The sequence below is a fragment of the Carlito syrichta genome, unplaced genomic scaffold (genome assembly GCF_000164805.1).
Source record: "Carlito syrichta isolate Samal-C Ts95f unplaced genomic scaffold, Tarsius_syrichta-2.0.1 Scaffold314796, whole genome shotgun sequence".
Lineage (NCBI taxonomy): Eukaryota > Metazoa > Chordata > Mammalia > Primates > Tarsiidae > Carlito > Carlito syrichta.
In genome coordinates this window covers 302,304-318,628 of record NW_007258892.1, presented here as the reverse complement: position 1 = coordinate 318,628, position 16,325 = coordinate 302,304, and the positions used below count along the sequence as shown (strand labels likewise).

General features: G+C 38.0%; 1 protein-coding gene across 1 annotated transcript in view; it reads left to right on the top strand.

Annotated features, from left to right (window-relative positions):
- OMA1 (OMA1 zinc metallopeptidase) overlaps positions 1–16,325 on the top strand; it is a 60,320-nt gene that overhangs the window by 31,061 nt on the left and 12,934 nt on the right. The window contains exon 7 of the mRNA XM_008071971.1: positions 11,484–11,633. Within this exon, the coding sequence (XP_008070162.1) occupies positions 11,484–11,633 (150 nt within the window). The remainder of the gene's footprint in view (positions 1–11,483; positions 11,634–16,325) is intronic.

Genomic DNA, 16,325 nt, shown 5'->3' with positions numbered 1-16,325 from the left:
AGGACTTACTGTGTTGAATAGAAGTGACAAGATTGGGCATTACTGTCTTGTTCCTGGTCTTAGAAGAAAAACTTACCATTTTCCATCACTAAGTGTGGTGTTCGCAGTGGTCTTTTTGTGTATGACCTTTCTTATATTGAGGTAATTTCCTTCTGTTCCTAGTTCATAGTTTTTTATCACAAATAGATATTGAACACATGCTTTTTTTCTGCATCTGTTGAGATCATCGTGTACTTTTCATTCTTTATTCTGTTAATGTCGTATATCACATTAATTGATTTTCTGGGAAAGATTTTAATGCTCCCTCACTGGTGAAGCTTAGCTTGACTGGGTAAGTTATTCTTGGTTGAAATTGTTTATCTTTGAGAACTTTGAATATTGGGCTCCAAGCTCTCCTAGCGTGAAGTGTTTCTGTAGATAAATCTGCTGCTCTTCTGATTGGTCTTCCCTGGTAGGTAGTCTGACCTTTTTCTCTTGCTTTTAGGACTTTTTCTTTTATACCTACTTTGTTCAGGCAAATTATCATGTGCCTAGGAATTGGTCTTCTCATTTGTTGTCTTGCAGGGGTTCTCTGAATCTCTTGTGTTTGAATTTCCACATCACTGATGAGGGGAGGGAAGTTTTCTTGAATAATTTCATGTAATGTTTGTTCCAGGGTGATCTCTGTCTCTGTTTCTGCCTCAGGAAGTCCAATTACTCTTAGGTTCATTCTCTTGTAGTAGTCGCTCATCTCTTGAAGATTTTGTTCTGTCTTTTTAGTTTGGTTTAGTTCTATATTTTGGTCTTCAAGTTCTGAGATTCTGTCTTCTGCTTAGCTGATTCTGCTTTCCATGCTATTTATTTCAATCACAGTATTCTTTACTGCCGTTATCTCAGTTATCAACTCCTTCTTATTTTCCTCTTGTCTCTCCTCACTTCTTTTTTTTTTGAGTTGGAGTCTCACTCTGTCACCCAGACTGGAGTGCAGTGGCTGCTCCCGGTCACCGCAGCCTCACCTGCTGGGCTCCAGCGATCCTTCCACCTCAGCCTTCCAAGTAGCCAGAATTACAGGCGTGCGCTACCACGCCTGGCTGATTTTTTTAAATTTATTGTAGAGATGAGGTCTCGCTGCCCAGGCGGGTTTCGAACCCGCGGGCTCAGGCAATCCACTCACCTCAGCCTCCCAAAGGCGCGGGATTACAGGCTGAGCCACCAAGCCCGGCCCTCAATTCTTTTTATTCTCTCTATTAATATCTGAAGGTCTGGGTTTGTAGTATGTGATCAGTCATTCTGGGGGCTCTTCATTGTTTGCATTCTGAAGTCTGTTTTCTCATTATCTGATCTCCCAGGGGTCTGTGTGAGACTCATATTCTTCTTTTGGTTTTTCTTTTTTGTGTAGACTTCCCCCCACCCCTCGCTTGGGGCACGGTGGGGCGCTTCAGCCAGGGAGGGAGCCTGGAGCTCCCAGAGGCCAGGAGCTGAGGACCTCTCTGGGTGGCAGTGGCTTGGGGCCGGGCTGGGCAGTGTATCTGACGAGGGAGTCTGGAGCTCCATAAGGCAGGAGCTGAGGGCCTCTGCTGTGGCAGCCAAGTGGGTGTGGGACCAAGGGCCTCCAGGCCTTGGACCAGTGCTGCTGTTGGGGTGGGAGGAAGGAAGAGTCTCACTTTTGCAGAGATTCTCACAGTCCCACCCGTGCTATTGCTATCTTGTTGGAAGTCCACATTAATTGATTTTCATGTGTTGGACTTGCTTTGATTCCCAAGGATAAATCTCCCTGTATGATCCTTAATATTCTGTTGAATTTGGTTTGCTGGTATTTTGTTGAGAATTTTTGCATCTATCAGGGATATTGTCTTGTAATTTGTTCTTTTTTGTGGTCTTTGGCTTAGGTATCAGGGTAATGCTGGCCTCATAAAATGAGTTTAGAAGTATTCCCTTCTCCTCAATTATTTTGGAAGAGTTTGAGAATGATTGACATTAATTCTTTAAATGTTTTTGGTAGTATTTACCAGGGAAGATACCTGGTTCTGGGCTCTTCTTTGTTCGGAGGTATCTGATTATTGATTCAGTCTCCTCATTAGTTATAGGTCTGTTCATATTTTCTATTTCTTTATGCTTTAGTCTTGGTAGTTAACACATTTATTGGAATTCATTTCTTCTAGGTTACTCAATTTTTTAACATATAATTATTCAAAGTCTCTTAAGATCCTTTGTATGTCTGTGTTATCAGTTGTAATGTCTCTTCTTTCATTTCAGATTTTATTCAAGTCTTATATCTTTTCTATTGTTTTTATATTCTCTATTTCATTTCTGATCTTATCTTTATTTCCTTCCTTTTGCTAATTAACAGCTTAGTTTGTTCTTTTTCTAATTTCTTGAGGTATAAACTTAGATTGTTTATTGATACTTTTTAAATGTAGGCATGTATCACTATAAAACTATTCTGTTAGGACTGCTTTTGCTATATCCCATAGATTTTGTTTTTTTGTGTTTTCTATTCATTGGTCTCAAGATATTTTCTGATTCTTCTTCTTCTTCTTTTTCTTCTTCTTTGTGTGTGTGTGTGTGTGTGTGTGTGTGTGTGTGTGTGTGTGCGCGCGCGCGCACATGCGCGCACACTTCAAAGTTTCTGTTTGGTAGTTTTTTACATCTTCTAACTCTGTTGAAATTCTTTCTTCATACATTGTTCTTCTGAACTCATTGTGCATCTTTATAATGATTATTTTGAATTCTCTTTTCAGAGAAATAATATATTTCTCTTTCATTAGGGCCAGTTGGTAAAGATTTTTCTTGTTTCTTTAGTACATATCTCCCTGTTTCTTCATTTTTTTCTGACTCTTTTTGTTGGTATCTACACACTGGAAAAAAACAGCAACTTCTCCCAACCTTCATGGACTGGGCTTGTAGGAGAAGATCTTCACCAGTCAACACAGCAGAGATTCTGAGCGCCTCTCAAACCTTTGTGCTAATCTAAACCACTGTCTTTGTTCTTAGCAGCCCTTAAGCACCTGGTATGCTGAGTCTCATCAGTGTTCTAAGACAGAGGAGACAGAAGCCATGTCCTTGGGCAACTCCCAGAAATGTCAGAATGTTGGACACACGGTCTACCTCTTTGCCTCACCTGGGGGTTACTGGGATCTGGGGTTTTTTTCCAACTTGTTCTGTACTGAGTCTTTGGAAGAGGTTATGTCAACTGCTTGTGCACTTGTTCAAACTATGTCTCTGTTATCACTGGCCCCCAGTCATCTAGACTATTCCAGGTTCCATCAGTGTCTTCAAGGCTGGCAAGACAGAATCTAGTCCCTTGGACAGCTCCTAGAAAAGTTGGAAGTTGGAAACATAGGCCAGCTTTTTCCTGCCCTATGGAGTAGCTAGGAGCCACAGGTTCCCTTCTAATCATATGGTGCTTTACTGGGTATACAGATCATGGCAAGTGAGGGCCTCCAATCTTCCTGCCCAGTTTGATATGTCTGGTTTTGCTCTTGTGTGGGTGCAGAAGCCTCTCAGCCAATTTCAGGATTTTACAGAAAGGGAATTTGTATATTGTTGTTGAGTCAGTGTGTTCATGGGGGGAAGGAGGGTCTAGGACTTCCTATTTTGCTGTCTTGCTGATGTCACCTTGTCATTCACTTTTCAGAAGTTGGAAAAAATATAAATAAAAAAGTTTGGAAACAGAATATCTGACTTTAATGAACCTTTGAACTGGGTTTGGGAAGTATACACAAACTCTAGCACTCTTATCTTACTTAACATTAAAGTAGACAGTCCCTTTTTAATACTTTTAAGTTTGGAATACTTTCTAGTCTATAGAGTTAATTAATTTCTTTTTCTGTTTATGCATATGAAATATAACTTTAAAGATTCTCTTCAACTGTGTTACTTAAGATTGAAGAGGAAAATATTTTATTTGTCTTTTGATTAACACTTTTAGGCTAAAAAATTAGATGAGTATGCTTTTGGTTTGTATAGCATACAGACCTCATGCAGTTAGGTAATTCATGAATTTGTAGTCTTTTAAAATGTTTATCTTCCAGTTTTCAGGGGGTTTTTTTTGTGTTAGAATTTTTCAGGTCATTTTATATGTTTATTAATTATTTTAGAAGAATAGCTTGCTTGCTAATCTCACCTTATATTTATACTGTGAATGTGATTACTAGCAAGGGACATGCTCCTATAAGTGTGTAGAATTTGGCATCAAATAGTTATTTCTGTATGGAGATATATATGTTATATATTTCATATATATGAACACTTATCTTACATATATATAGATATGCATTATATATGTATAAATGTGAATCATATATTTTTGTTTGTAATATACATTTATTATTCCTGTTTATATACATGTCTACTTGTATATCCATATCTGTACAATAGGGAAAAGTGTCTTAGATTCTTTTCAACTCACGGTAGTCAAAAGTCCTAAAGAATTTATTTAAATATTGAATAAAATTTACTTGATTTTTATATTTTTTTCTTTTATTTTCCCAACATTTGAAAATGTTTCAATGGTGTGTGCTAAGAAAGGATATAGCATAGATATTGACTAGCTGTATTAGCATGCAATGTTCTATATTTGCCTTTTTGGGTGTCATAATTATACTATTTTCAACCTTTTTGAGAGCACATTTTAATCAATAGAGCATAATTTTTCTTCTTCATTTTAATCAAACATAAAATAGTTGGAAAATATAATCACTTGTTTTCCACGTACTTCTTATAGAAAGAGTAAGTGAAGAAATGCAATAGATGGAACAGACTTATAACAATATTTATTAAATCTCCTCCTTATGGAGGATTTATAAATAATTTTTTTTTTAAATTTAGACTCTCACTCTGTTGTCCAGGTTAGAGTGCAGTGGCATGCTCATGACCACCCCAGCATCGACCTGCTGTGCTCTGACGATCTTTCCCCCTCAGCCTTCTTAGTAGCCAGAACTACAGGCCATGCCTGGCTAATTTTTGATTTATTGTAGAGTCGAGTTCTCATCAAGTTGCCTAGGCTGATCTCAGACCTGCTGTCTCAGGCAATCTACTTGCTTTGGCCTCCCAAAGTGCTGGGATTATAGGCTGAGCCACCGAGCCCAGCCTAAAAATAATTTTTAATAAAAAGGATATATTCTAAGATAATTCTGAAGTAAAACTCCTGCTCCCTCTCATTTATCAAATACCCCAGTTACATTCTTCAGACAGCTACTATTAATAATTTCTGAAATAATTTTTTAAAAAATCAGCTAAACCCTTCCCAGGATGAAGTTGCCAGGAGTGACTGCTGACTTGAGGCTCTGCCTCACCAGTGCAGCAACTTGCTGGACCCAGGCAGCAAGGGCTGCAGAGTGAGCACAGTGAAAGAACAGAGCTTCTAAGAGATGAGCGATTATATTAAGAGGCTGAACCTATGCCTGATTGGTATCTTAGAAGAAGAAAGGGAAACAGAACACCTTGGAGCAAGTATTCCAGGAGGTTATCCAAGCAAACTTTCCTCATATCACCAGAGATGTGACTATCCAAACGCAAGAAATATAGAGAACCCCCACAAGACATCAAATGAGAAGACTAACCCCAAGACACAGTACTTCGCCTACACAAAGTAGGTACAAAAGGAAAAATCCCAAAGGCAGTAAGAGGAAAAGGTCAGGCCACCTACTGGGGAAATCGAATCAGCATAGCAGCAGACCTATTGACAGAAACACTACAAGCTAGAAGGGACTGGAGTCCAATATTCAGAGTCCTCAAAGATAATGTCAACCAAGAATTTCCTGCCCAACCAAGCCCAACTTCATCAGTAATGGAGAATTAAAATCTTTCCTAAGGCACCCCCCCCCCCAGTGCCCTCCCATTGTGGGAGCTTTTCTGTTCTCTCGATAAAGCCTGCTTTCAAAAAAAAAAATTCCTTCCCAGACATCAATCCCAAAGAGATTATGCAGCTTCCAGACCAACTCTACAGGAGACACTTAAAAAGGTATTAAGCACAGAAGAAAGGCAAAAAAAAAAAAAAAAAAAGAACAACTAAACAGCCACAAACTTCTCAAGCGAACAGAAGAACACAGAATCAACAGAGAATACGTTGTGACTGCAAACTTGAAAACACACACATACACCAACCCAAAAGTTAAAAGAAGACAAAGAGAAAACTTTGTAAGAACATCATGATGGAGATAAACAATCACATTTCAATAATCAGCCTAAATGGACTAAATGTATCACTGAAAAGGCACAGAATGTCAAACTGGATAAAACACCATGACCCAATAATTGCAGTATCCAGAAAACTCATCTCACCACAAGGGACACACACAGACTCAAAGTTAAAAGATGGGAAATTAATTTATAGGCAAATGGATCACAAAAGAAGGCAGAAGTCACAATCTTAATATCAGACAAAACAAGCTTTAAGCTATCAAAAACTTAAGAAATATGAAAAGACATTACATAATGATAAAAGGTTCAATCCATCAAGAAACATCTATCGTAAACATATATGTACCCAGCACAGGAGTACCAGTGTTTATAAAGCAACTATTAAGTAAACTAAAAAAAATTATATTTACTCTAATGTTACTATAGCTGGGGACTTAAATATCCTACTAACAAACCTAGATAGATCATCAAGGTAAAAATTCAACAAAGAAATCCAGAACTTCAACTTGACACTTGACCAAATGGACTTAATAGATACCTACAGAACACTTCACCCATCAACCACAGAATATATTCTACTCATCACCACATGGTACATACTCCAAAATGGATCACATCCTTGGCTATAAATCAAGCATAAACAAATTTCACAAGATCAAAATACTGCCACGAACCTTCTCAGACCAAAGTGGAATAAAAATAAATATCAACACCAACAAAATTCCCCCAAAACCCATAAAGACATGAACACTTAACAGCATGATGTTGAATGACTACTGGGTCAACAGGGAAATCAAAACAAATTAAAATATTTCTGAAAATCAAGAAACATCTTGCCAAAACCCCTGGGATGTCATGAAATCAGTTCTAAGAGGGGAATTTATATCTCTCCAAACACACATCAAGAAAATGGAAAGATCACAGGTTAACAGCCTAACAAATCACTTAAGGGTGATAGACAAAACCATCAGAACTCTAACTTTTGCAGAAGAATTCAGATCATCAGAGTAAAATCCCAAATACATTAGAGCACAAAAATATCATAGAAAAAAAATCAACAAAACAAAAAACTGGTTCTTTGAGAGAATAAACAAGATTGATGGATCTCTAGCCAGAATGACCAAGAAAAAGAGAGAGAAAGCCCAAATGCAAAAGGTCAAATCATAACTGACCCTGAAGAAATACAACAGTTTATCATGGATACTATGCACACCTGTATGTAAACAAACTTGATAGCCAAAATTAAATGGAGAAGTTTCTGACATCACATAGCCTCCCAAAGTTGAAACAAAAAGACATTGAGACACAGATAGACCAATAATAACCCAGAAAACTGACTCCATCCTAAGAAAACTACCTACAAGAAAAGCCCTGGAACAGATGGCTTCAGTGGAATTCTACAAAACATACAAGAAGGACCTGCTACCAATCCTATTGAAAGTATTCCAGGCATTTGAGAAAGACTGAATTCTCCCCAAATCATTTTACAAAGGTCACATCACATTGATACCCAAACCAGGTAAAGATCCAACAAAAAAAAGAGAACTACAGGCCAATATCCCTAAAAAAAAAGAAAAGAGAGAACTACAGGCCAATATCCCTAATGAACGTAGGCATATGTTCTCAACAAGATTCTAGCAAATTGGATCCAACAACACATCTTAAAAATTATCCACCATGACCAAGTAGACTTCATGGGATACAGGCTTGGTTTGATATCCACAAGGCCATAAATGTAATTAAATACATCAACAGATTAAAAACAAGAACCACATGATCATATCATTAGATGCAGAAAAAGCTTTTGATAAAATCCAGCATCCCTTCTTGATAAAAACCCTCAAACACCTAAGCATAGGAAGAACATACCACAGAATAGTAAGTGCCATCTACAATAAACCCACAGACAGCATTTTGCTGAATGGACAGAAACTGGGAACATTTCCCCTGAAAACCAGAATAAAACAAGGCTGCCTACTCTCACACCTCTTGTTCAACATTGTGTTGGAAGTCCTAGCTAGAGAAAATGGACATGAGAAAGAAATCAGGGGTATCCAAATAGGAAAAAAGAAAGTTAAGTTATTCTTTGCTGATGATATGATCTTATACTTCAAAAGTCCAAGAGAATCTGTCAAAAACTTTCTGTCACTGATAAAGGACTTTGGCAAAGTCTCAGTGTACAAAATAAATGTGCAAAAGACAGTTGCATTCTTATACACCAACAACAAACAGGCAGAGAAACAAATAAAAAGCACAGTCGCATTCACAATAAACACACACACACACACACACACACACACAAAGAAATACCTCAGCATCTTCCTAACCAGAGTAGTGAAGACCTTTACAATGAAAATTACAAAACACTGCTCAAAGAAATCCAGGAAGACAAACATGAAAAAATATTCCATGCTCATGTATAGGAAGAATCAACATTGTTAAGATGTCCATCCTAACCAAAGGCAATCTACAGATTCAATGCAATACTCATTAAATTACCAACATCGTTCTTCTCAGACCTGGGAATAACTATACAAAAATTCATATGAAAACATAAATAATCACGAATAGCCAAAACAATTCTTAGCAAAAGAAACAAAGTAGGAGGCGGGAAGTATCACACTTCTAGACTTTAAACTTTTACTATAAGGCTACAATAATCAAAATAGCCTGCTATTGGTACAAGAACAGGCATATGGAACAATAGAACAGGATAGAGATTCCAGAAGCAAACACTCAATTTCTCAACCAACTCATCTTCAACAAAGCCTCCAACAACAACCACTGGTGAGAGGAATAAATGGTCCTGGGAAAACTGCTAGACCACATGCAGAAGATTGAAACAGGACCTCTACCTATCACCATACACAAAAATCAACTCTAAATGAGTCAAAGACCTAAACATAAAATCTCAAACTATAAGAATATTAGAAAATGCAGGAGACAATCTTATAGAAATTGAAGTAGGCAACCATCTCCTGATCAAGACCCCTGGTGTTCGTGCCATAAAAGATGAGATTGACAAGTGGGACCTCATTAAACTGAAAAGCTTCTGCAATGCAAAAGAAACCATTAAGATAGTGGGGAGACAGCCCACAGAATGGGAAAAAATATTTGCCAACTATATCTGACAAAGGCCTAACTAACATCCAGGATTTACAAGGAGCTCAAACGTGCCAAAAGGAAAAAAAAGAACCAGCCCGGTTAAAAAGTGAACAAAAGACATGAACAGACACTTCTCAAAAGAACAATATCAACAGCCAACAAACACATGAAAAAGTGCTCAGCCTCACTCATCATCAGAGAAATGCAAATCAAAACCACATTGCGATACCACCTAACCCCAGTAAGAATGGCCATCATTATTAAAACAACAACAGGCTGGACTCGGTGGCTCAGCCTGTAATCCCAGCTTTGGGAGGCTGAGGTGAGTGGATTGCCTGAGCCCGTGGGTTTGAGACGCGCCTGGGCAACTTGGCGAGACCTCATCTCTACAATAAATCAAAAAACTAGCCGGGCGTGGTAGCGCATGCCTATAGTTCCAGCTACTTGGAAGGCTGAGGTGGAAGGATCGCCGCGGGAGCCCAGCAGGTAGAGGCTGTGGTGGCCAGGATCCACTGGTGGCCACTGCACTCCAGTCTGGGTGACAGAGTGAGACTCCAACTCAAAAAATAAAATAAAATAAAATAAAATAAAACAACAACAGATGCTGGGAAGGATGCAGAGAAAACAGAATGCTTCTGTACTGCTGGTAGAAATGCAGACTAGTGCAACCTTATGGAAAATGCAAACTAGTGCAACCTTAGACTAGTGGCACTCTAAAAGAACTAGAAATTGACCTTCCATATGACCCAACAATCCACCTACTAGACATATACCTAGAGGAACTCAAATCATTCTACAGAAAATATACCTGCCCACGCATGTTTATTGCAGCACTATTCACAATAGCAAAAACATGAAACCAGCCATGCTGCCTATTGAAACTGAACTGTATTAAAAAAATGTGGTATATATACATGATGGAATATTACACAGCCATAGAGAAGGACAAACTTACGGCAACAACTTGGTTGGATTTAGAGTCCGTCATATTCAGTGATCTGTCATAGAAACAAAGAACAGAGTTCCATATGTTCTCATTCATAAGCAGACCCTGAACATTTACCATAATACTACAAGAAAGGGATTGGCAGTAGCAGGATACAGCTTGGATTGGTGGGGAGTAACACAACATCAGTAAGGTTACCTGATTTCAAACCAGGCAAAGTGGGGACCAGAGGGAGAGCCAAAATTTACTTGTACGATGGCCACCTGTATACCTGATCCTCAGTTGCACCTCACATCTTTGAAATAAAATATGTGTATCAAAAAATAATTTCTTAAATAGCCTTCCAGATACATTCTGTGCATAGCAAGCATATATATGTGGGTATGTATATGAATGTATAATGGAATTGTGCACACATGTAACAAGATCTACGTATATTCTTTTAAAAATACTAGTATTGTACTTTAATAAAGTATTTCAAATGACTTAACTATATTCCCCACATAAATTGAAGAAAGTAGATAAATTGATGTGCACATTAAAAATTGACTGTCTTCTTTTGCATGTTTATTTGAAGTCTTTTTCTAATGATTCTAGTGATACAGAAGCGAAATTTCTTTAGTGTAATTGAATAACATTATATTTAAAACCTTATTTTTATGAAAACATAAATTTTTGTTTGGAAGATTTTACCCTTGATACATATTCTTAATGTCCATCATACTGAAACTGATGGGTTGTCTTTGGGGATTGGGATTATTGTGAATGTTGTATATGTGGGCATGATAAACAGGGAGGGTGAGCATTCCCTTATCTCTATACTGTAACACCATATTGTTTGAGGTTTTTTTTTAAAGCAATGATTATATTCTACTTTTATTAAAATAATGATAGAAAATGTTTTTAAAACAACATAGAGGCCTGGTGCAATGTCTCAAGCCTGTAATCCCAGCACTTTGGGGAGGCTGAGGTGAGAGGATTGCCTGAGCCCAGGAGTTCGAGACCAGCCTGGGCAACTTGGCAAGACCTCATCTCTACAATAAAAAAGAAAAAAAAAAGAAAAATTAGCCACGTATGGTAGTACACGCCTGTAGTTCCAGCTACTTGGAAGACTGAAGCAGAAGGATCGCCTGAGCCCAGCAGGTCAACGCTGAGGTGGCTATAAGCATGCCATTGTACTCCAACCTGGGCAGTGGAGTGAGACTCAGACTCAATAAATAAATAAACAAACAAATAAATCAACACAGAGTTAAATGTTTTTAAAAATCCTCAAAACTAAGCTCATTGTGTGGTTTTATTTTGGTTTTAGGCTTGTGTAGACATAAGAGCCAGTTCAGTGTTTTGGCAGCAGATGGAGTTTTCAGATAGCCTGCATGGTCAGCCCAAGTTGCCGGAATGGTTATCGACACACCCTTCTCATGGAAATCGAGCTGAGCACTTGGATAGACTTATACCTCAGGTGAGCTCACACTATATAAAGCAGAAAATTATTTTTACTGTATTATTTATTCTTAATGCAGTTACCTCTTTTGATTGGTAAAAGAGATTCTAGCCTGTCAACTCTTTTGATTACTATAATTATGAATTACCAGTTTTCAAAGAATTTGACTGAAAAGTAAAATTGTGCTTGTCCACAAGTCTTAGAGACTACGTACAGTTCATTTTTCTCAATAGTAAAGATTTATCCCCTTTAGTATCAGACCTTCGCTTTAACTGATTTGATAAAAGTTTAAAACTCAAGGCATGCTTTTGTTTTTTGACATCTTGATCATAGTTTGTTCTTTCTTTGGTGATTTCAGCTTTTTGTTAAATCTTAAACCAGTTGATGAGTTGTACAAAAGTTTTGGGTCAAGTGGGTATTAATTACAGTAGTGATGACAGAATTTATTTTCTTAAGAAAAAAATCTATGTTAGCTTATTTCTAGTTATTTGTTTCCTTATAAAGATAGAGTGAAACATGTGCTGTCTGGCATTTTTTAGTAGAATAATGGATCAAGCTGAGGCAGCTTTCTTCCAAGTAGTTTTCACTATCCTCTGAAAATCTTTTGATTTGTTAACAGCATTCAAAACATTTTCTGTGGTTTTCACATCAGTGCAAATGGCTGTCAGGCATCTCTGAGCCAGTCTCTTCTGTCTCACTTGTGTCACATTTACTGGCTGGCTCTTAAAGTAAAACATTTTTTAGCAATTTAAGAATTGGTAGGTGGGCAGTTTGCTAAAGGGTAACATAACAGATTCAGGTGTATTATAGAAGTATATTTCAGTATGACTTCAAATTCAGCCCAACAAATCCTGAGTACCTATTAGAAGAAAGAAATGATGTTATGTGCAGAGAATACAAAGAGAAATAAGAGATGGTTCTTGATATTTTCAGGATGCTTAAAAAGTACAAAATGATTATTAATACAAAGAATATGATTTATCATAGGAACAGTGGAAATATAATGGCATGTGGTTGAGGGAAGAAGAACTTGCATCCTGTTTGGGATAAGAAACTAATACAAGATTTATTTAGGCATCCATTTTATCAGCATTTATTGATATTTATTGAAAATCCACCATTCTGTGTTGTGTTGCTGGAGAATAAGCAAAGAACAAAAAGTCTGCTTTCGTGGAGCTAATATTTTAGTTAGGTAATGTAAATAACAAACAAGCATGTAAACATGTAATATATCAAATAGTGACAAACACACTGAGAAAAGTAAAGTAGGTTAAAGGTATTAGCAAGGGATGGGCTGCCGGGAACCAGTACTAGTATATGTTCTTTGTCAACGAAGGCCTCACTGAAGAGAATCTGGAAGGAAGCAGGGCAGCAAGTTCTCTGGCTGTCTGGAGGGAGATCAAGCCTTTTAGACTGAAAAAGCAGCTAATGTGGAGGACCAAAGTGAGAATATGTTTGATCTGTTCAAGGAATAGCAAGGAAGACATTGGGACTGAGTGGAGTAAGGGAGGAGAGAACAGTTGAAGATGAGGTCTTGGGGACCAGACAATGAGGGTTCTTCCATGCCACTGTAAGACCTTGGCTTTTAGAACAGTGATATGGGAAGCTAGTCGAGGGTATTGAGTGGAGGAGTGGCTTGATCTGACTCATGTTTTATTGTGATCGCTGGCATTGCTATGTGGAGAACTGTAGTGGGGCAAGGGTGGAATCCGGGAGAATGTTTAATAATTCTGGTAAGAGATGATGGTGTCTTGGACCGATATGTCTGATAGCAGAAAAGGGGAGAGGACTGGTCAGATTCTGCATATATTCTGAAAGTAGTTGTTGACAGGCTTTGTTGATAGTTTGGGCATACTTTGTGCCTTTCATGAGCATTGTGGACAGCCAAACATGGTTTCTTAATACCTGTTTATGTTTGAGCTACTGTAGCAGAAGTACCATAGACTACATGGCTTATAAACAACAGAAGTGTACTTTTCATAGTTTTAGAGGCTTAGATCCAAGGGCTGACAGATTTGGTATATGGTGAGGGTCTGCTTTCCAGCTCATGGATAGCCATCTTCTTCTTATAACCTCATGTGGTGTAAGGGGTAAGGTAGTTCTCAGTAGCCTCTTTTATGAAGGCATTGATTTCATACACGAGCGCTCCACCTCCCAAAGCCTCCCACCTCCTAACACTGTCGCATTGGGGGTTAGGATTTCAACATAAGAACCTGGAGGGGATGCTAACATTCAATCTGTATCTATACCTATTCTAATTAGATTTCATTTATACTCTTAAGTTGAAGAAAAAATATTTGAGAAAGAAAAAGCGAAATTGACTTGACATCATGTATAGTAATCATTCATCTTAAAAAGGCACCATAGGCCTCTGGGACATTATGTACTTCATCAGTGACTCATTTCTACTGAGGATCACTGATTGTAAGAGGCTCCTTAGTACTGTCCAAGTCCCCGGGACCTTAGTACACCCTCGAGGCTTAGCCTGTCTTTTCACCTGAATACTTTCCTAAATTCTGAATTGTCATTTCATCATCAAATTACTGAGGATCTTCAGAGAGGTAAAAAAATGTGTTTTACAAAAGTCTTTAAAATAACAATGAATTGATTCGTGAGTATGCAGAAAAATGGTTAGAGAAACAAGTGTTATTCAGGAGGCAATGATGAAGAAAAAGATTGGAGCTATTTTTCTAAAAATAAACTATCCCAGTTCAGAAACTTAATTTGAAAACCTCATATAATTTCTTATATCCCCCCCCCAAGTGATTAAATTCAATTTGAAAGTAATAAAACGCTACTATAATATTGGGAATAATTCAGTGATTGAAGTGAAACTGATAGTTAATTAGAATACACAGTCATAACTCAAAGATTGGAATTCCCTACAATCATAGGTCTAATTTCTCTAATGAAAGAAAGTAGTTCCTCAGGCAGTATATAGAATTATGTGAGTCTGTATACTACTAAAGACTACATTATAAAATTACTTTTATGTGGGATTTCTTTTTTCTACTCAAGTGAGAGTACAATGTTATATTTTACATAAGGCTCCTGTCCTTTGAGATCTCTGAGTATGGCTGAAGTGACAGACGTCTCAAAGGTAGTTGTAATACAGCACCAGAACACACATGTTTAGGCTCAGAGATTTTGATTTCAGAGTCACCTAGAAAGAGGTGATATTTGAAGCAGAGAGAGTAGGTGAGTTCACCTAGGAGGTGAGTAGAGTAAAAGATCAGACAGCAACAGTATTAGGTGCTTTTCACATTTAATTGGTGGTAGGAAGACAGAGCCTGTTGTATATTAGATTCAAGGGAAGAGAACCAAGAAAGCAAAATCCTGTGGTTCTATGATGAGAACACAAATTTTGGTAATTTTTATTTTTAAGTATAACTTACTGAAGATTGTATATTTTAACTTCTTATTGAATTCTTTAAATGTCATCACAAAAATATGTTGTTTCTTACTATAGTATATCAACATTTAAGATGTTTTAAATTTATACCTTATGCATTCAACAAGTATTTATTGATCATCTGGCATATGCCAGGTTGATGGTATTGTAGTTGATGTGAACCAAATAGACAAAAATCCTTGTCCTTACAAAGCATCTTCTATAGTAAGGGGAGACAGATAATAAATGGGGGGTGGGAGCAGGCGAAGATGTGACCCTCTGCTGTCTCTTCTTATAAAGACACCAATCCTACTAGATCAGGGCCCCACCCTTATAACCTCATTTAACCTTAATTACCTTCTTATATGTCCTATCTCCAGATACAGTCATATTGGTGGTTGGGGATTTTTGTTTTTGAGTTGGAGTCTCACTCTGTCGCCCAGACTGGAGTGCAGTGGCCGCTCCTGGCCACTGCAGCCTCGACCTGCTGGGCTCCGGTGATCCTTCCGCCTCAGCCTTCCAAGTAGCTGGAATTACAGGCATGCACTACCATGCCCGGCTGATTTTTTGATTTATCGTAGAGTTGAGGTCTCGCTGCCCAGGCAGGTCTCGAACCTGCAGGCTCAGGCAATTCACTCACCTCAGCCTCCCAAAAGCACGGGATTACAGGCTGAGCCACCAAGCCTGGCTGGTTGGGGATTTTTAATAAGAATTTTGGGGGAGCACATCAGTCCTTAGCAGACAGGTAATTTGTGAGGAGATGGGAAGGGTGCTGGAATACCAGTTGAAAATGGGACTGATTGGAGAAGATTTCACTGAGAAGCCGATACTTGAACACAGGCTTGAAATAGGTGAAGGAGAGTGCTTAGAACTGTTTGCGGGAAGAGTACAAGACCTGGAGGCAGGAGAAGCAGCAAGGAAACCATTGTGGCTTGAGCAAGGGAAGGGGAAGGGGGAGGGCATGGAACCCCTGTAAGGACTTTGGCTTTTGACTGGAGATGGGATACTAGTGGAGGCAAAAACTGGAGGAGAGACAGGATGTGATTTATGTTTGAAAAGGATGTGATCTACCTTTCCTGAAAAGCAGTACAATGATACAATTTTGGATTATTTCAGCATTGTACAGAAAATAGACTAATTTCTTTCTTGTTTTGTTTTTAAGTCAAGATATGCCCCTAAATTAGGACATAAAATACCCTTGCTGTTTTTAAATGTGAATTTTGAGATAAGACTTGTAAATTTCCTAGCTGAGTATAATCTTGCAAATCACTAGCATTTAAAAAAGGATAAATATAGGTTTGAAATAATTACATTATTTG